The sequence below is a fragment of the Molossus molossus genome, unplaced genomic scaffold (assembly GCF_014108415.1).
Source record: "Molossus molossus isolate mMolMol1 unplaced genomic scaffold, mMolMol1.p scaffold_m16_p_1, whole genome shotgun sequence".
Taxonomy (NCBI): domain Eukaryota; kingdom Metazoa; phylum Chordata; class Mammalia; order Chiroptera; family Molossidae; genus Molossus; species Molossus molossus.
In genome coordinates, this window is record NW_023425344.1 from 9,796,278 (window position 1) to 9,816,755 (window position 20,478).

Here is a 20,478-nt window from a genome sequence, read left to right on the forward strand (position 1 = left end):
CGTGAGCAACCACAGGCTCGTCTCCTGCTCACTCTCAGATGGAAAAAGGCAGGAAAACAGCAGGAAAGGGGTGGTGAGATCGAAAACGTGTCCTCTCTAAAGGCTGGCTATCATCGTTTATTTTATTTGATTTTTTTCTCTATTGATTTTTTAGAGAGAGAGGAAGGGAGAGATAGAGACATCCATGAGAGAGAACATCGATGGGCCGCCTCCTGCATGCCCCGCACTGGGGATCGGGCCCACAACCTGGGCATGTGCCCTGACCAGGACCGAACCGGTGACCTCTTGGGGCAGGGGTCGACGCTCAACCACCGAGCCACACCAGCTGGGCTATCGTTTACTTTTAAAGTGACCCAATTTCTCAGCCTGCGGCCCATTGGATTCGCCCTATGTGACATGCCCACGTGAGGCTGCAGGAGAGCCAGCGCGGTGAAGTGGACATGCTCAGGTCACAGTGAAATGCCACAGGCGGACTGTTACCAGTGACGATGCTAATGGCACGACTTCGCCGTGGTGAGTTTTTCTGAGTCTTTGCGCGCTGGTTGTCAGGGACCATTTCAAGTTTCCGGAGGGCTACAAAGAGAATAGAATAAACGAAGACCGACACCATTTTTCGGGATGGTGGTGGGCTCTCTCTAACTCCCAGCCCTCGTGGTGGAGGACACCTGGGGGCCCGGGGCTGCCGGGAGGGGCTGCGCCCAGACCCCAAACCCTAGAGCCACGAGCTGTGTCCCCACTCTCCACCTCTCACGGTGTAGCTGCTTTGCAGTATCGACGTCCCCGTTTTACAAGGAGGAAACCGAGGCTCGGCTGACGGTTTCTCTACCCCACCCTCCCGTAGTGTTTAGCGATGACCATGCAACTTCCTATGGCCCCCGTCCCACAGGTGAAGAAGCCAGGGTACAGACGGCAAACGTCTGGCAAGGTCCCACGGTCAGGACATGGTGGGGTCAGGATGTAAACCCACCAAGGCCCGGGTGCCCATCACCACTCCTGCTGGACCACTGAGTCACCAGCCAGCAGCGCCATTGACAACAGGGAAGCTGACGGGGCTGGGACGGCGTCCGTCTTCCCTTAGCCACTCTCAGTGGTGACGCAGAGGAGCCCGCGGGTCCCTCCTGTGCCCTCAGCTCTGACCCTGCGCTGGCAGAGGAGGGCGACGGGCCAGAGCTGAGCTGCTACGGACGCCGCCCAGGGGGCCGGCACCCAGCACAGGGCGGGACGGGCTGTGGGCGCCCTGAGGCCCTGGGGCCCTCCCACACTCACAGAACCGGGGGTGACTGCAAACAAGGGGAACCCCTTTAGCGGCTCCCCAGAGTCCTGTTGACCTTTGACATCTACAGCAATTACAGAATTTAACTGGGTGCTCGGAACTCACCAATTTGTTGGCTTTTTCGTCCAGGTCATCTGCAAATGTTAAAAGATCCACTTTTGTGGGCATTTTAGCTGTCTAAAAGAGAGATGAAAAAAAAACTTGTGTCATGGATATGGGATTTTTAAATCTTAACAACGTCTATAGGCAACAGAGTGAGCATGGTCCATAAAATCGGGGGGGGGGGGGGACTTTTTGTGTGTGTGTGTGTGTTTTTTATCCTCACCCAAGGACATTTTTGCATTCATCTTCAGATAGAGCGGGAGGGAGAGGGGGGAAGAGAGAGAGAGAAACTTCGACGTGGGAGAGACACATTGAGTGGCTGGCACCCACACAACCCCAACTGGGCCAGGAACAAACTGCAACTGAGGTACGTGCACTTAGCAGGAACCGAACCCAGGACTCTCTGGTTCGCGGGCCAGCGCTCTAACCGCTGAGCCAAACCGGCAGGGCAGGAGGGAAACTCTTGCAGGTAACAACACCTGCATTCTTCTTTGTAACATGAAGCCATGTTCTTCATCCCCACAGAGACACGAAGTGCCGACTGACACGTGTTACAATGTAGATGAATCTCAAAAACGTTGAGCTCCATGAAAGGGGCCAGTGAAGGCCATTAAACACAAAGGTCCTGCACTGCATGGTCCATTCATATTACATATCCAGAAAGGTGAACTCCCAGAAACAGAGCACAGGTGGTGGTGGCCGGGCTGGGAGGGGGGATGAGGAGCAGTCACCGAAGGGAAGCAGGGCTTAGTTTTGGGGCGAGGAAGGGGCTCTGGAGCAGACGGGGTTCCGCTGGAACAGACGGGGTTCCGCTGTGATTATCCTGCATGCTAGTGAACTGCTCACTTAAAAACGGCTGCTCTTCTGTGATGTGAATTTCACGTCAATTAAAAACCAAGCAAAAATAAAAACAAGCCAGAAACATCCCTGTGCTCTCGTGTGCCCTCCCCACCCAAGATTAAGCATGAACACACGGGTCGTACCTCCGCCAAGTAAGCATCATAATCTATTCTGTCCACCCCCGAGTGACCGAAATCCCGGAGGTTTTTCTTCCCGGCGGCGTCCAGCAGAACAACATTGTTGACCTCCATGTTCATATTGTCGAGGCTGCTGTTTATGTGTCCGGTATACTGCGGGGTAAAGAGGAAAGTCCTGAGCAAGTCCCTCCTCCGAGAATGTCACAAAGGGCAACACAATCACACTGGACAGAAAACAACACGCTTGCCATTGCCTGGCGTTTCTTCTTGACTCTTCTCTCCCCTCCCGCCCCTTCCCCGCCTCCTGCCTTGTGCCCCAGGCAGAGCACTGTGTGAGGAGGCAGGCGGGGTGCAGAGCAAAGTCCTATGGCATCTTTAGCCTCAGAAACCTCAAAGGGAAGACGCGGTGTCATAATAAAGGCACAGGAGCTGCATCAGGACACCGGGGGGCGGGGGGGACCTTCCAAGAGAGGAGACCGGGGATGGCAACAGAGAGCAGGTGGCTTCTCCGTGAGTCTCAACCAACAGAGATGCCGAGAGGGGCCAGGGGCTGCGTCCCGGGACAGGGCAGCGTGCACTGACCTCGGGCGGTTGGGAGACGTGCGTTCACGGGGACATGGAGGAGGAACTGGAGTTGTGCTAAGAGCCGGTCAGTGGTCTCAGGATGCCCGTGGAGCCTGGGTGTGCTGGGCCCTCTCCAGCCCCCCCCCCCCCCGGCACACAGGGAAGATGACACGCGGCGTGATGGCAACTGTGTGGAAGGCTTCTCTTTTGGGCTTGGTTACAAAGTTACACTTTTATTCATGTAGAAATACAAGGAATATTTAGGGAAGATAATACAAAATTTGTATACCACCTGAAAGATGCCAGGTTGTCATGACATCATGGTTCCCAGGGGGCCTTGTATGACACCTCGGTGGACAAGCTGTGGGGTTTGGGGAACATGTTCCCTGGAAGCCCTGGGCACTGCTTCCACTTTGGAAAGGCAGAAGGAGAAGGCTCCCTATATTTTTCCCTGCAGGGCTGAGAAGCCTGGGGGCCTCAGGGTGCAGGGGGAGGGGATGGCCCAGGTTAGTGCCGCCCTAGGCCCGGGCAGCTCTCGCTCCTCCTTCTGGTCAGAAGGGGTCCTTCCACTGTCCACTTCCATCCCTGCTGATTCTCGCTGAGGGCCAGCAGAGCTCAGGAGAGCCCCCTTCCCCCGAAGTCCCAGGGCCAGAGCCTTGGTTCTGAGACACGATGGTGGTGTGGGCACAGTTCTCGCTGCCTTATGTCCTCTCCAGGGACCGGGCAGAAAACGGAGGCCAGTCTTGGAGAACCAGCATCCCTGCGAAACGAGTGGGGTTTGCCCCTCCGGGAACCCCGACACTCGGAGGTAGAATCTTTCCCTGGAAGAGTCCTCGGAGAACCCTTCAAAGGACAATCCAGGGCAGACACTCAGGCCTCCAGAGAGACGGCTGGCTGGGAGGGGCATGCAAGTGTTTCGGAGTTAGCTAGAGGTGAGGGTTGCACCGTTGTGAATGCACACAGTGCCCCTTTACCCTGGGTGATGGATGGGACTCTCACCTCAATTTAAAACAAAGACAACTGGGTTTAGCTACGTGAATTCCAGGGCTGGCTCTACTTACCTCTTCGATGTCGAAATGCTCACTGATATTGTATTTGTTCTCCAGCTTCAGAGCGCTATAAATGCTTTTATTGTCTTTGCAATCACTGTGGGGATAAACAGAGCAACCATGAGCCGGACAGGCAGTGTGGCGACTGTCCACCGCTAGTGACGAGAGGGTGACTGTTTCTCTGTTCAGTCTGCGAACATAGTGGCCTCTGACTGGACGCAGGAGGCAGCCACCAGTGGTCCCCTAAACACCCTGGTGCCCACCATTCCTGACTCCGTTCCCCACTTTATGAAATGTCCGATCTGGGAACAGGTTCAGGAGGTAAAGACGCTTCTCTCTGCCTCTCTGTGCTCTTTCCAGGGCTGGGAGGGGAACACATGGACGCACTGGGAAGAAATCCATTCTCATTTAAAAACCCCAAAGCACACTTGCTAGAAAGAGGTGTGCTACCAGGCACGGGACGAGCTTCGCGCAAAGGCCCCGGGGAACCCCAGCCGGACCGGCTCCCTCCCTCTCTCCAGGGCCGAGCCTCACTTACTAAGCACACGGTTGACGCCCAGTCTCACGGAGGCACCGCGGGGCTACTCACACCCCGATGGTCAGGATATGTTGGCTAGAAACCTCACCTGACCTCACCTCTCTGTGCTCCCTTATCACGGGGACGATGCCTCCTCTGGGCTGAGAAGGGGCAGCCTCAGCTGACGCCTGTCTCTGCCACCCAAACAGCCACTTCCTGGGGCGTGTCCTTCCTGTCCTGCAGCCAGGGCCCTGCAGCCCTGAGAGGTGCCTGGGGGAAGGGACAACCCCCAGCCCTAGGAGGCGTGCTCTCCAGGGAGCCCCAGCAGGTGGGTGTCCTTGGAACAGAGTGTGATGTGCTAACAGTGAGAAGGAAGACCAGAGAGCCAGGGTCACAAAGAGCGTGGTCTTGCCTCCAGCACAGGGACGGTTAATCGAGCACGAAACTCCGGAGGATGGATCGTGTTGGCCTAGAACATGCTGCTGAGAAAAGTCCTGCGAAGCCTCCGGGCTGAGCAGAGAGCACAGCTGATCAGCACTGGCTGCCATGAGGGAGGTGTGAGGATGGGGTACACGCACCATTCATTTGCTGTCTCTACTAGAGGACATGAGAGACCCTGCGTTTTTTAAATCTTAATTGTTAGAAGTATCACAGATGTCCCTCTTTTCCCCATTAGCACCCTCCTCCCCCCGCCCGCCCCCCCCCTTCACCACCCTGTTGTCCATGTCCACTGGTTATTCATACATGCATGTAAGTTCTTTGGCTTATCTCTTCCCACGCCCCTATCCCCCTTCTCTCTGAGGTTGTCATTCTGTTCCCTGCTTCGGAACTGATGAACAAGAAAGGAGAGCCCTGGCCAGTTTGGCTCAGTGGTTAGAGCGTCGGCCTGCGGTCCAGAGAGACCCGGGTTCGGTTCCCGCTAAGGGCACGTACTTCGGTTGCAGTTTGTCCCCGGCCCTGGTTGGTCGTGCGGGTGGCAGCCACTCGATGTGTCCCTTCACATCGATGTTTCTCTCTCTCTCTCCCTTCCTCTCTCTCCCTCCCACTCTATCTGTACAAAAAATGGAAAAATATCCTCGAGTAAGGATAAAAAAAAAAAAAAAAAAAAAAAAAAAAAAAAAAAAAAAAAAAAAAAAGAAAGGAGAGACACTGGGATTTAATCCCTACGGCACAGAGAGGAAGTGGAACTGTGACGAGATCGGAGCCTGCGGTGGCAGAGGCAGGACAGCCCAGGGAGCCCTCTGCACAGCCCGGCCCCTGAGCTGGGTCACCACCGGCAGGCCTGTGATTGGGACCCGTCCACAGGACTCTCGTCACACGGCATTTATTGGGGGCACAGTGATCCTCGAGCAAGAGTTGACACAGGGTTCCGGTGTGCAAGGTAAGGCCACCTTCACCAGGTGTCCTAGTGATCACTGGACAGAAGGACCTTAAGACATCACCATTCCAAGGTCTAGAAGGTTTTCAAGGGAAGGATCATATTTTTGGTCTTGTTTTCACTATTTCTTTGCTAAGACTAGAGAACAGCTTAATTCTGAAACTGGAAAGTCTTATCAATCAGGTTAAAGACACTTTGAAAGTTAAATTCTCATTCTGGAAAAACAACATTTGAACTAGCAAAAAAAAACCACAATGCAATTATTTATACCTGTAAACGTGTTTAAAAGTGAGATTAATATCCGGTTTGTCAAATATCATGCCAGAGAGATAGTATTTCCAATTCTCATTTAGTAAATATGGTGTGTCCAAAATCTAGAACAAAGTTGAAAACTTCTTTTAAAAAAGATACTTTTACAGTAACATATACACATATAATAAAACAAATATTTTGTTAAATATATTTTGGAAATTTTCATGTCATGATTTTCCTCATTGATTTTCAAGTTAAACTAGAAAAAACAGTGTGATTAGAATAAATCCAACAAGCACAGGGAGCGTCCGCGGGAATTATGGGAATTACTTTTGGAGAACCCTACTTCTCAGTAAAACCAGCACATGAGAAGTGAGACTAGACCAGATGATTTGATTCCGAGCAGCTAATAAAAAGCCACAAAGTGGCTGACCCAGCCCCTCGCTACCCCTCTCTAGATAAACTGAGTCAGCACTCACGTTCTCTGACTCCACAGCCTACACATTTAACACGGCTGTACGTGTGCTTGGGGCGTGTAAATGGTCTTGAAATACCCCCTACTTCTTAAGGATTCTTTTCTAACAATTTAACACAGTAAGATGATAAGGTCTGGCTCGATGCGTTGTTACTATTAAAGGGAACACGTCCTTCTTACTCAGCGAAGCTAAATGTGAGGCGGTCCCTTGGAGTCTGGAGTCTGGAGGAGCTGGGTTTGGAGGGACAGAATGAGGTCTGAGTCCCCCTTCTAACTACCCCGTCAGCTCTCTGCCAGGGACAAACTGCCTGCCATGAGGCATGTCACTGATCATCCCTTTTACTTCAGATTTATGGCCTCGAACCATCTGTGTGGGCGACTGTCATCTGGGCAACTCTTTAAAGTATCAGAAACTTCCTGGAGTCTGGGAGGAACCCAGAAATTTCTCTTCCGATATTTCCAGCATCTGAGAACCCCTGCTGAGGAAAATGTCCTCCTCCCCAAATATTACCAGCCCCACTGATACACAGGCTTTAATTCCTAGTACTGATTTTACTTACAAAAAAATAACAACGACACCATATTTTTTTTTTTGCTCTGACAAATAGAAGGAATCTCAACTTACGGAATAAAAACCAAACTGCTCCTCTTTTTTACACTTCCCTTGAAGAAACCCACAAGATGTGGGAAAGCAAAGCCTCTCCCATCATGGTCACAAAAAGCACGTTTACCTGGAATAGCTTCTTGTTTTGGTAAGGTTCGCAGACCAGTTTTTCCACATTTCCACCAACAATAAAAGTAAGAACTACAGTGATCATCAGTATCCAACAAAAGAGGAAACTGACTCCGACGCCGCTGCAAAAAATAGAATCCAGTTCAGAATTCTACAAGGAATTACTCAGTATTCAGTACCACCTACAGCAGCTACTAGCGCCACATGTCCAGTGCAGGAAGGGCCCCGCATCTTCAGCTGTCTGCAGGTTAAACGGGTCAGCCTACCACGAGGGAAGACAGAAAGTGGTCTTTCAGTCCCAGGCACATGTGTTTAGGGAACCTTTATGGCTCATTCCCGGTCCACTTGCAGCCAGCACCGTAGTTCAGACATGGGCTCTGAGTCAGTTGAGTGAACCAAGGCTTTCTGCAGAGGACACAGTGAGCGGGGTGGTTCTGAAGCAGGAAATGTGCCCTTGGGGGTCTGAAAAGGGCCAACGTGGCTGTGTATCTAGAGAGAGGGTGCAGAATGTGGTGAACGGCAGCTTGAGGGGCAGTAGGGGTGGACTGGATAGGGACTAGTGGATCCAGGGAAGGGAAGCTACTAAGGGGCTTTAAGCACTGGAGAAACACAACCCAATTTCTCTCTGAAGAAGGATACTCTTGGCAGATAATGATGGGATGGACAGGCAACCTCTGTTCTAAGACAAGTTTCTGGAGTTTCAACGGGAACAAGCTAGGTGACTATGTAGAACAGTGTCTGATAACAGGTCAGTCTTTAACAAGTATCTGGTGAGTGAATAATGGATGGATGGATGGGTGGATGATGGGTGGATGATGGATGGATGGATGATGGATGGGTGGATGATGGGTGGATGATGGATGGATGGATGATGGATGGATGGATGGATGGATGATGGATGGATGGATGATGGATGGATGGATGGATGGATGATGGATGGATGGATGATGGATGGATGGATGAATGATGAGTGGATGGATGGATGGATGGATGAATGATGAGTGAATGGATGGATGGATGGATGGATGATGAGTGGATGAATGGATGGATGATGGATAGATGATGGATGAATGGATGGATGGATGAATGATGAGTGGATGGTTGGATGGATGGATGGATGATAGATGGATGGATGGATGGATGAATGATGAGTGGATGGATGGATGGATGGATGGATGATAGATGGATGGATGAATGATGAGTGGATGGATGGATGCGATGGATGGATGATGGATGATGGATGGATGGATGGATGGATGATGAGTGGATGAATGGATGGATGATGGATGGATGGATGGATGAATGATGAGTGGATGGATGGATGCGATGGATGGATGATGGATGATGGATGGATGGATGGATGGATGGATGGATAAGTGGATGAATGGATGGATGATGGATGGATGATGGATGAATGATGGATGATGAATGGATAGATGGATGGATGATGGATAGATGGATGGATGATGGATGGATGGATGGATGGATGGATGGATGGATAAATGGATAGATGGATAAATGGATGGATATGAATATAGGGAAAAACAGTAGAAATAAAGAAAGCAAACCCGGAAATAATTTTCATAATAGTTGCTTTAAAGAGGAACCCACTATAAATAAATAGCGTATTTAAGTTTGTCTCTTGAAGAAATTTCCCAAATTGACAGAAGTATAATCACATCAACACATCACTGAAACCCAGGGCTCAGCCCAGAGGCCACCAGATTCGTGGACCAGCAGAGTCTCCTCCCTGAGTGCTCTCCTCCTTGAGTTCCCACCCCTCCACATGAAGGAAGAACAAACACTCACACCATGAGGAAGATGCCTCCGGTGTTGGAGACACAGCCTCGTGTGGTTGGGGTGGCATTCCGGTCATAGCCAACTGTGCCACACAATAAGCCCAGGTAATAAAAAACCATGATGAGAGTCAGCAAACAGCAGACAACCAAGCCACCCAGCCACCTGGGGAAACAAACACAGTGGTATTATATGCAAAAGAAGTGACACCGTCAGAACACAAAAGCCATCAAACCAGGGCGGAAGCAACTGAGCGTAGCACTTGGCAACCCGGTATCAGGTGCCTCTGCTAATTCCTCGGAGGGTGCGCTGTCTTCCAACCCAACCGACAAGAAACCCTAATTTTTATCTGGGTTTTGAAGTGTTCTGGCTCCATGGTCATAGGATTGTTTTCTCCCTTTGCTTCACTTCCATGGAGCTCACTGGCAGAGTCTTTACTCAACTTCTCCAGGACGACTGGGAACAGTGAGCCTTAAGACTTTTATGTTCGCCCTGGCCGGTTTGGCTCAGCAGTTAGAGCATCGGCCCACGGACCAAAGAGACTCGGGTTCGATTCCAGCCAAGGCCATGTACCTCGGTTGCAGTTCATCCTCGGCCCCAGTTGGGGTTGTGACGGTAGCAACCAGTCAATGTGTCTCTCTCATCGATGTTTCTCTCTCTCTCCCTCCCTCCTTCCCACTCTGTCTGATGATAAATGTAAAAATATCCTCAGGTGAGGATTTAAAAAAAAAAAAAAAAAGACTTCTATGTTCTTTCAAGTTTCCTGATGCTGTATGTGCTCAGTAGAACGATGAGGAGGTATGAACATATCATGATTAGTCAACGGATAAAGAAATACTGAGCTCTTTTTTGGGGTCTTTCTCTAAAATATTTTGTGGTTGTAGGAATATTGGGAACCAGAAATATATGCATGGTGAGTGCATTGAATATTTTAGCATTTTACAAGCATCCTCAGTCAGATGCCTTCAGAATGCACATGTCAATCTCGTAAGGGTCCTGCCTGGCATTTTAGGGTAACGGAGCCTCAGGTAGGTCTTCCTGGCAGTCCCGGAATGTACAATAAGCTTTTCCGGCAGCTGAGGGTAAAAATGCTTCCCAATCTTTAAAACTAAAAAAATAAGGAATTTACTTGTGAGACAAACGCTCGCAACTAAGCTTTTCATTCAATTGAGAGCAATCTTGATCATTATAATAATAGCCACCTGCAGCCATTCTGTGGCATTTTGTTCCCGATCCTGGGGACACATAATTTAATAAACCATGGAACACAGCCTCATAATCTTTTACCGCTAATGCCTGCCTCATCTATTTAGGTAAATTTCTTTTAAAAATCAACTGATGGTCTCCGGGAGGGGGAGCTGACATATAGAAAGATAACTGTATCATTCTCTCCATTTGTGAAACTCTAATGAGATTGGAAGCTCACTGAGCAAAGGTCTGTCTCTTGTTTGCCCCCAGCAGGAAAATGGTCTGTTGATTACAAGGCCATAATGAACAGCCTGGTCAGATGGGGGTTGAAAAGGCACTTCTGCCAAGTTGTTGCTGCCTTAAGAGAGTCACTTCCCTCCCGAGCCTCAGTTTCCTGCAAAACGAGGCCATAAAGAGCATGCAAGACGGGGCTCTCTGTGCGCGTTATACGAGAAGTCACCCGTGCAGCACTCCGTGGGCAACTGTAGCAGTTCCCCAAGGGCTAGTGATGATCCTTATGGTTTATCTCGTGCTCCTGCATAATAAGCGACCTGAACAGGAATGAATGTTTCCGGACTGTCCCTGGGTTGGGCTGCAAGAGCAGTTCGAGGGGCGGGTCACAGGCTAAGCCTTTCAGAGAGGGGAGCGCATCTTAGCATCTCACCTGACTGTCTGGATACCTGGTCTCCAAGTCCTTCCCTCCCTAGCACTGGGTCTGAGATGCCCATCGGCACCTGCCAGGCCAAACCCACCCGCTAGCACTTTCTCACAGGGAAAACACCTGCTCACCTGAGCTCCTTGAATGATGGACTGGGTCCAGGGATGCTATTTCTGTAAGCAACCTCTCCATATGTATTTATAAACCAGTGATGGAAAGACCATTACCCATATACCCTTGTTTTTCTTAATTACTTTTTTATTTTTTATCCTCACCCGTGGACATTTTTGCATTTATCTTCAGATAGAGCGGGAGAGAGAGATGGAGGAAGAGAGAGAGAACCATCGATGTGAGAGAGACACATCGAGCGGCTGCCACCCACACAACCCCTGACGGGGACGGGGCCAAACTGCAACCAAGGCACATGCCCTTAGCGGGAACCAAACCCGGGACTCTCTGGTCCATGGGCTGATACTCTAACCACTGAGCAAACTGGTCAGGGCCTTCTTAATTACTTTTTAGTTATAATCCTGGTATATGCCTTAGATACTTGGAACTAAGATTCTAGAAGCCACTAGTGACATCAAAATTGCAACTTATTAATAATTTGGCTCAAGCCCTGGCCAGTCACAGGTTCAATTTCTGGTCAAGGACATGCACTTGGGTTGAGGTTCATCCCCAGCCCTGATCTGGGTCGCAAGGGAGGTGACCAATTGGTGTGTCTCTCTCCCGTAGCTATTTCTCCCTCCCTCCCTCCCTTCTATTCTATCAAAAACAAAACAAAACAAAAAAAACAATGGAGCCCTGGCCGGTTTGGCTCAGCGGTTAGAGCGTCGGCCTGCGGCCCGGAGAGACCCGGGTTCGGTTCCCGCTAAGGGCACGTACTTCGGTTGCAGTTTGTCCCCGGCCCTGGTTGGTCGTGCGGGTGGCAGCCACTCGATGTGTCCCTTCACGTCGATGTTTCTCTCTCTCTCCCTTCCTCTCTCTCCCTCCCACTCTATCTGTACAAAAAATGGAAAAATATCCTCAGGTGAGGATAAAAAAATAAATAATAATAATAAAAAAAAAATGGAAAAATATCCTCAGTTGAGCGAGCATTAACAACGACAAAAACTTAATAATAATTTGGCTCAAGAACTCCCAGTCTTCAAATTAAATAAAAACATGAAATGCTTCATGAATTTCCAGGTCACCGCTTCAGGGACTAGGCTAATATTCTTCATATAGTTTCCATTTTACTTTATTTCCGTAATATATTTACTTACAAAGTTTTTATAATCTGTGATTCTTTTTTCAAAATTACAGTTTACATAAACCATTATTCTGTATTAGTTTTAGATGTACAACATATTGGTTCGATAACTGTATACTTTACAGAGTGGTCCTTTCAACGAAGGGATTAAGAAGTACACATTAGCCCTGGCCGGTTTGGCTCAGCGGTTAGAGCGTCGGCCTGCGGACCAGAGAGCCCCAGTTTCGGTTCCGGCTAAGGGCACGTACCTTGGTTGCAGTTTGTCCCCGGCCCTGGTTGGGGTCGTGTGGGTGGCAGCCACTCGATGTGTCTCTCTCACATCGATGTTTCTCTCTCTTTCTCCCTCTCTCCCTCCTGCTCTATTCTGAAGATAAATGCAAAAATGTCCTCAGGTGAGGATAAAAAAAAAAAAGTACAAATTAGTAGTTACAGAATAGTCACAAAGATATAAAGTACAGGTTAGGGAAAATAGTCAGTATTGTAATAACTATGTATGGGGCCAGGGGTGTACTGGAAATATCGTATACTTTCAATTTTAGTGTATGTCCTGATGAAGTGAACACTTCAACTTTTTTAATGAACGTAAACTAGGGTAAATACATCAGGTTATGGCCTCCCCATACAACTTGGTCTCCTAGGACTATACTGGTCAGGATGTTAAATTTACCCGGGCCCACAGCCAGTTTCACCCTCCCGTCCCCGGCCGAAGAGGCACTCACCAGCAGACGTAATACTCTTCCAACTTGGGCAACAAGTGGCGGATGTACGATTCGGCGTAACTGATATGACCCAATAAATCTGACATCTTATCCTGAAAATAAATCTTTTCGTTTATAGTTTCGACATTCAGCCCAATGGCATTCAAGGTGTTTTTGATACCTGAAAACAAAAACACCTCCGTCACGCATTTTCACATCCACAGGGAACAGAAACTTTGTTTCGGCACCAAAACTGAAAAACTGGAACCACGTTTACTTTTTCCCGTGCTATGTATGTGCTTAAAATAGGACACGTTCTGTACCAAGCATGGGTGTAGCCAAGGCCACCGAAAAGCAATTACTCAACAAAACGGCAAGCTGTGAGGGTGGATTTTGGTGATATGGTGCTGAAACCAAGCCAGAGTTTTCTTCTCTTTATTTAAAAGAAAAAAAGAGGGTCAAATGATTAAAATGTACCGTGTACCGAGGGGGCCAGGCACTTTGATCAATGTGAACTCATTCATTCCACCGAGGCAGATACTCTTATTCCCATTGAAGAACAGTGACCCCGGGGCTCATGGAGGTTAAATACTTGCCCATATGTCTCTTTTTCAGAAAGCACTAGAAACAGAGTGTATCTAATGCTAAGGCTTCTGTTAGTGATTTCAGAAAAATAATTTAATAATATAACAAGTCCTCCATCTAAGAGGCGGCACATTCAGAATCACCCCAATTGTCCAGGGCCAATGTCTTGAACAAGTGACCCCAGGTGGAATTTCTGTTAAATTGTGAGGCTTAACCAAAATGAGACTTGTTCGAGCACATCTGTACTTCCTACATCCCCATCTTTCAGAGAGGAGGCAAGTTCTAGCTGTTCTGGAAAGTGTCCGTCATGACAGGTCCTGGGATAAAGCTGGCTGGGGTGTGGGCTGTCGCCTAGTCAGACACTCACACGAGGTCTGAAGTTGGCTTCTTGACATGGATGTACTGAGGCTATGCGTCACTTAAAGGTCCCGATCCTGAAATCTCTCTGCAGCAGCTGAGAAAAGACGAAGTTCTCACTGTGCGATCCTGGTCTCCTGGTCAATTCCAGGTAGATGGTAGTTGGGTCCAAAACAGAACTACATAAAAATGGTGGGGCCCTGACCCCAGTGTGGCTAAGTGGTTAGAGCGTTGGCCCTCGAACAGAAGGGTCACAGGTTCGATTCCCAGTCAAGAGCACAAACCTGGGTTGCAGGTTTGATCCCCGGCCCCATTTGGGGTGCATGCAGGAGACAACCCATCAGTGTGTCTTTCTCACATCAATGTTTCTCTGTCTCTCTCTCTCCCCCTCCCTCCGTCCCTTCCACTCTATCTAAAAATCAATGCAAAAACATCCTTGGGTGAGGATTAACAACAACAAAAATGGTAGAAACCTTTTTCAAAGTGTTGTTCACAAAGACATGAAATCTCGACAGCCTGTAGGAGGGGACTGTCCTTGAGCAGGGGCTCGATGCTTCTTCCAAATGGCTTGTGTGCCCAAGCCCCCAGGATCCTCAACGCGCTGACTCCGTGGGCCTCTCTCGTACCTCTGTGATTTCTGGGAGTCCGAGAGGTGAGGTCTCTAGATTCCCCCTCCCCTGTGGACAGTTCCCTAAACTCAGAATCGGGCCCCTTCTGCTTCTCAAGCTGTCCCGCACCCTCACACAACACAGCCCCCCGCCCTTGCGAGCTCCAGTGACTCTGTATGTGCCTGGAGCCCTCTCTTGGCTAATACCTCCCTCAGGCCTCAGAAGGTGCTTCCTCCAGGAAGCCCTCCATCACCCTTGCCCCACCTTGGATCTCTTGCACGTACCCAGACGTGTAAGCAGAGTGTGATCAAGGGCGCCTGTACATATGCCCGGCCAAAAGGGCAGCAGGGCCAGGCCTTATTCCTCTCCCATCCCAGAGCCCAGCAGAACCTGCAGATGCTTACAACGTGTGTGCGCGACAGGACCGGACCATCAGGACGTGGGAGCTAAGGGGTTCTGTCTGTTTCGGAAGAACATGAGAATAAGCCATTCACATTGCGGCTGATGGCGTGGTCCTGGCGCAGCCCCGGGAAAACTCTGGCTTGTGTTTAGGCAATGATGATGGTGCCACAGTGGGGCTCACGCACACCGCACACCGTGCTGGGCCAGACTTACAAAGGAGGGCGGCACGGACTGGCAGGAGAGGTCCAGGGAGGGGCGACAGAGAAAGTAAACACAGATTAGTGAGCACGTGGCTGTCGACGCACAACAGGAGTCCGCCTCCAGCCTTCGCGCAGGACAGCGGAGCCCTGACTTCAGTGCCTGAGCATTTCCAGGTGGACGCTGAACAAAAGGGAACCCACAAGACAGCCAAGGCACTAGGCAGTGGGAAAGAGCTTTTTTTTTTTTTAACCCCAAGTCTTAATGGGTTGAAAGAATATTAATGGGGGGAAAATCAAGTACCTCTAGCACAGCGTTTCAAACCACTCCACGAACAGATAAGCAGCACTGAGAAAATGGTTTGTTTGAGAGAGACGATGTCTCGCGCAGCGTCAGAGATTCTTCTCAAGGCAGCTAAGCCCGGTTTACCCCCAAGTCCTGCACCAAGAACTGCCTACGCTGCACGGTTCTCTGCGCATCCACCCTCAATGCCAATCTCAATGCAACCCCAGTCACCGCTCAATGGGCGACTGCGCTCAACATCCGCCTCTCTCCAACACTGTGAGCGACCTTCAGAACCCAAACCACCATTACGCCAGCATCGGAGGGCAAATAAACATCTTCCTCAAAGACAAAAGGAATCCTTATACAGTATTCCTTTAAAAAAATATTGATTTTAAGTTCTTTTAGGAAATAAGGTCATCTCCTGTCTTTTCCCCCGTGAAACTCATCGCAACATGACCTTTGGAGCTTTGGCATGTCTCTCCACAGTGTGGCCCTCGGCCAGGCAGCTCCCGCCGGCCGGGTGACGCGGATCTGTGGTCAGTAGAAGAATCGTTGTTTTTTAAATCGACACGACTGGAGATGGTGGCACCATCGGAAAGCTCTGATATTTGTTTAGTTTTCTAGGTTTCAGTGAGAGAAGATTTTTTAAGAGGGAAGACGAACAATGCAACTCTTCACACATTCCTTTGCAGTAACCATCCCAGGCTGAACAAGGAAAGAGACTAATGTATTTCAGATGGTGACTCACCTGACACCATGTCCGCGGTTTGGTTTTGCATCATCTCAGGTATATCATTAAAGGATTTATAGCCCTAAAAAATAGTTCAAAATAAATTGACGGACATAGTAAGTAGAATGGCAGTTAACGGGTACTCGTCTGGGATGGAATAGAGAAGCAAAATAAAACGTAACATATACTTTAGGGCAGACGTTATTGCATGGTCATTAAAAGTCTGAAAAAAAATCCCAGTAGAGGGGACTTGCTTTAAATTGTATCCACTAAAGATCATGCTCGAAGTTTTTAATTTTTAACTTTAAAAAATATCTATAGTTTTACTGATTTTAGAAAGAGAGAGGAAGGGAGAGGGAGAGAGACACATTGATTAGCTGGCTCCTGCATACCCCCTACTGGGGCATGTGCCCTGACCGGGAAATGAACCTTTGATGTCTAGGTGCCTGGAATGACCCTTAACCAACTGAGCCACACCAGCCAGGGCTTTAATATTTTTTTTTATTCTCATCTGAAGACATCTTTGCATTTATCTTTAGATAGAGCGGAAGGGAGAGGGGAAGAGAGAGAGAAACATCGATGTGGGAGAGACACATCAACCGGTCACCACCCACACAACCCCAACTGGGGCCGGGGACAAACTGCAACCGAGGTGTGTGCCCTTAGCGGGAACCGAACCCGGGACTCTCTGGTCCGCAGCCGACGCTCTAACTGCTGAGCTAAACCGGCCAGGGCTAATTTTTAACTTTTAACTTATGTTAAAAGTTTACATGTATCTATACTGTACCAGTGTTTCTTGAATGGGGGCAGTTTTGTCCCTCAAGAAGACGTTTGGCAAAGTCTAGGGACATTCTGGTTACCACAATTGTGGGGTGCTCCTGGCACTGTGCAGGGTGGGGTTGGGGATGCTGATGAATACCCTGCAATGCACAGGACAGTCCCACCCACAGGATCATCCAGCCCACAGTGTCCATGGTGCTGAGCCCTGAGCCACACCAGGTGCAGACACGGATCCACGTGTGACCCACGCATGAGAATTGCTAAATATAGAATCTCGTTTTCCAATGCAATTACAAAATGAAATTGGAGATCCAGTCTCATGGAAAACAGTGCTGTCCAAAAACAGGGCTTGTAGAGAATATAAGCTGTAGTGCGGTGAAAACAGAAACAGAGACAGCGTGCTGAGCTAGACCACGTTGGGGAGAGGTCAGTGACAGGGACATGTCATTATTTCCAAGTCACTCACCGAAACATCCAGCCTTTTCTCTGGAAGGGGTTTAATTGTGTTTCTTTATGTCAGCTGGTGTAGTCAACCATCTGCTTGGGAACACTGTAGCAACTGTAACCTGTTCTGACTGAACATCTGTGTCCCCCTGCAATGCAAATGTTGAGATCCCAACCCCCGAAGTGACGGTATTAGGAGGTGGGCCTTACGGCAGGAGAGTGCAGCCTCGTGGATAGGATCAGTGCCCTAAAAAGGAACCCCAGCTCTGGCCTGTTTGGCTCAGTAGTTAGAGGGTCGGCCCAAGGACCAAAGGGTCTCAGGTTTGATTCCCAGTCAAGGGCACATACCGGGTTGCAGGTTCAATCCCCAACCACAGTGGGGGCGCGTGTGGGAAGCAACCAATTGATGTGTCCCTCCCACATCAATGTTTCTCTCTGCCTGTCTCTCTCTCCCCCTCCCTCCCTTTCACTCTACCTAAAAGTCAATGGGAAAATACCCTCAGGTGAGGATTAACAAACAATAAAAAGTAGTTAAAGGAGCCCCCGAGAGCCCTCCGCAGATCATGCTGGAAGGACGCGATGAGAAGTGACCGCCTGCGGTCTGGGAGGGGGTCTCGTCAGAACCCAAACAGGCCGGCACCCTGAATGCCAGCACAGAACTGTGAGAGGCACGTTTCTGCTGTTTGGAAGCCACCTGGTCTACCATACCCTTTTACAGCAGTGCGATCCAAGCTACCAGCCGGGTCGGACCCATGGTGCCGGCCGGTTCCGCGGTGGCCTGGCAACGCCGATGACGGAGGACGGAGGACCGTGTCCTCAAGGATGCCCACCTACCCAGCTCCCGGGCGGTGCCGGCCGGCGGTGCGCCTGCGCCCGCCCCGTCTGTGTGGGGCCGTGCGGGTCCTATGGCAGGAAGGAGCCTGACAGCCTCCTAATTCAGCTCCTCTATTTAACAACCACGTGACCCCAGAGTCCCAAGACCACGGGTGTCAATGACGTGTTTAAGGGGATATGCACTCTGTTTAGACGTAGCTGAGTTCAGTGGGTAGTTGATGACATTTTTATACCCATGCTGAAAGACGTAGGGTCAAGAATAGAACGTTTCTCTGCCTTTCCTACCGGGCAGGGGCACTGCTACTGAATCCTGACGGCAGAGAAATACCCACTGTGCACGCAAGGTCTCGGCAGGATAGAGCAACACCGGCAGGATCTCGGGGACTGTGCCACCCCGGTCCCTGCCTTTGCTTAGGGGTTGCAGTCCTGGGACAACCCGGACATAAAAGCAGTATTTATAGCTAGGAGGAACTTAAAGAATACATGCAATGCTCTAAGCATGCACTGAAAAGGGGTTTGGGGGGGAAAGGAGGGATACCTGTAATACTTTTAACAATGAAGACAAATTTTTTAAAAAACATGTTTTTAAAGGGGGTTTTGACCTGGTCAAAGTGTCCAGGAAAGGCCTCACTAGGAAAGCGACACACGAGACAGAAAGCAGCCCGCCCGCGCCCAGTAGTCTCAGCAGCTGGGCACAGGCCATGAAAGAAGCCGGTGCCAGGCACAGGGACAGCGTGCGCAGCGGACAGGGGGGCCGCGGGGGGCAGACGGCCGAGCAGCTGATGTCGGAGTTAGCGTGAAGTCCAGCACCCCACCCACCCAACTCTGAGCCCTGGGAAGGTGAGGCCATGTGTTTCTTGTTATCTTCTTGGTCCTAACATGGTGCTTTGCACATGAGAGATGCTTCATAGAAAGTTCTCGAACTGGAAGGATGAACACAATTATGTGGAAGTGAATGGTGCTCACCGTCTTGGCCACCTCTCTGCAGAAGTCCTCTGCTTTTCGGCTGTTACCTGTTTCCTTAGGCATTAGTCTACTCTCTCACAAGCTGCTGTATATTTTCCAAACAAAAAAACAAAAAACATACCTCTTGGGCCAGGCTGGACAAATCTGTTTGAAGAACATGTTGAACATTATCAATTTCCTTATCCAACGATGGGAGCTGAAATGTATAAAACAAAATAAACGGTGAGGTGGTTTCCCCCCCCAAAATCATTTGTTGTCTTATATCCAAGTTCCAAGGCCTCTGTATGATAGGATGTGATCCAAATTTCTTTTGAACAATAGAATATTGTGTGAGGAAAACGCATTCGGCTCAGAACGGCCTGTACTGAGCACTAAACTTCGATGTCTGGAGGCCTCCTGCTGCAGGAGGTGAAAATGAGGGGCGACAGCTAACGCAGGTGGAATAGGTGTGACCTCAGGGACTGAATATCGCTGAGTAGAGTTGTAGACAACTCTTTTCAAAGCACATTTAAAAGTAAGGCAGTCAGTGGTCATATTGGGAGAAGTTTCTCTTTTCATACTCCACACGGAATTATTGCTTTGGGGTGTCTTGACAAATGTGCACACGTTGAATCTAGTCATGAGGGAACATCGGACGAACATAAACTGAAGGTCACTCTATATAATGAATGGCCTGGAGTCTTCAAAATGTCCATGTCACAAGAAAAAGGTAACTCAGAAACTGCCCCAGACTGAAGAAACTAAAGAAAACCAAAGAGCACGTGTGATCCTGGACTGGACCTTGAACTGCAACGAGAGAAAAACAGTTGTAAAGGGCATTTTTAGAAAAAATGGCAAAATTCGAATATACGCTGTGATTTAGATGGTCGGATTAGGTCAGTGTTGTATTTCCTGACTTTGACGACTGTATTCATTGCTATGTCGTCAGGAAATGCCTGGGGGTACAAGGCGTCCTGTCTGCAGCTGACCTCCAAATGACTGAGAGAAAACAAAAGGCATGTTATTTTATGCATATATATGACAATGTGAATAGATGGAGGGTAGATGCGGAGATGGATAAATGGATACAATGATAATGATCAAGCAAATGGAACAATTCTGTTGACAGTCTGTGGATCTGGGTAAAGGGTGAACACAGGGGTTTCTTGTACTATTCTCGCAGATTTTCTGCCTGAAAGTAACTGGAATAAAACGTTACCCAAAAAGGACAGGATCTCGATTTAAATGCGAGTGTGGGTCCAGGGCTTTAAAGAACTCTCTGGTGAGGACCAAAGGGATTGTCGTAGATACGCAGACACAGATGTTGGATGTGAAGAGTTTCAGCAAAACTGGTTCAGAAAATGTGAAAGCAAGAGAAATATAGCTCTATTAAAATA

General features: G+C 49.3%; 1 protein-coding gene across 5 annotated transcripts in view; it reads right to left on the reverse strand.

The window, feature by feature from the left end:
* Window positions 1–20,478, reverse strand: part of PROM1 (prominin 1) — a 97,708-nt gene that overhangs the window by 10,369 nt on the left and 66,861 nt on the right. For all 5 annotated transcript variants that reach the window (XM_036278915.1, XM_036278926.1, XM_036278901.1 and 2 more), the window contains 10 exons: window positions 19,224–19,298; window positions 16,097–16,160; window positions 12,935–13,094; window positions 9,130–9,282; window positions 7,319–7,442; window positions 6,131–6,234; window positions 3,978–4,062; window positions 2,359–2,505; window positions 1,379–1,450; window positions 481–573 (listed from right to left, as the gene is read on the reverse strand). In XM_036278915.1, coding sequence (XP_036134808.1) covers window positions 481–573; window positions 1,379–1,450; window positions 2,359–2,505; window positions 3,978–4,062; window positions 6,131–6,234; window positions 7,319–7,442; window positions 9,130–9,282; window positions 12,935–13,094; window positions 16,097–16,160; window positions 19,224–19,298 — 1,077 coding nt within the window. The remainder of the gene's footprint in view (window positions 1–480; window positions 574–1,378; window positions 1,451–2,358; window positions 2,506–3,977; window positions 4,063–6,130; window positions 6,235–7,318; window positions 7,443–9,129; window positions 9,283–12,934; window positions 13,095–16,096; window positions 16,161–19,223; window positions 19,299–20,478) is intronic.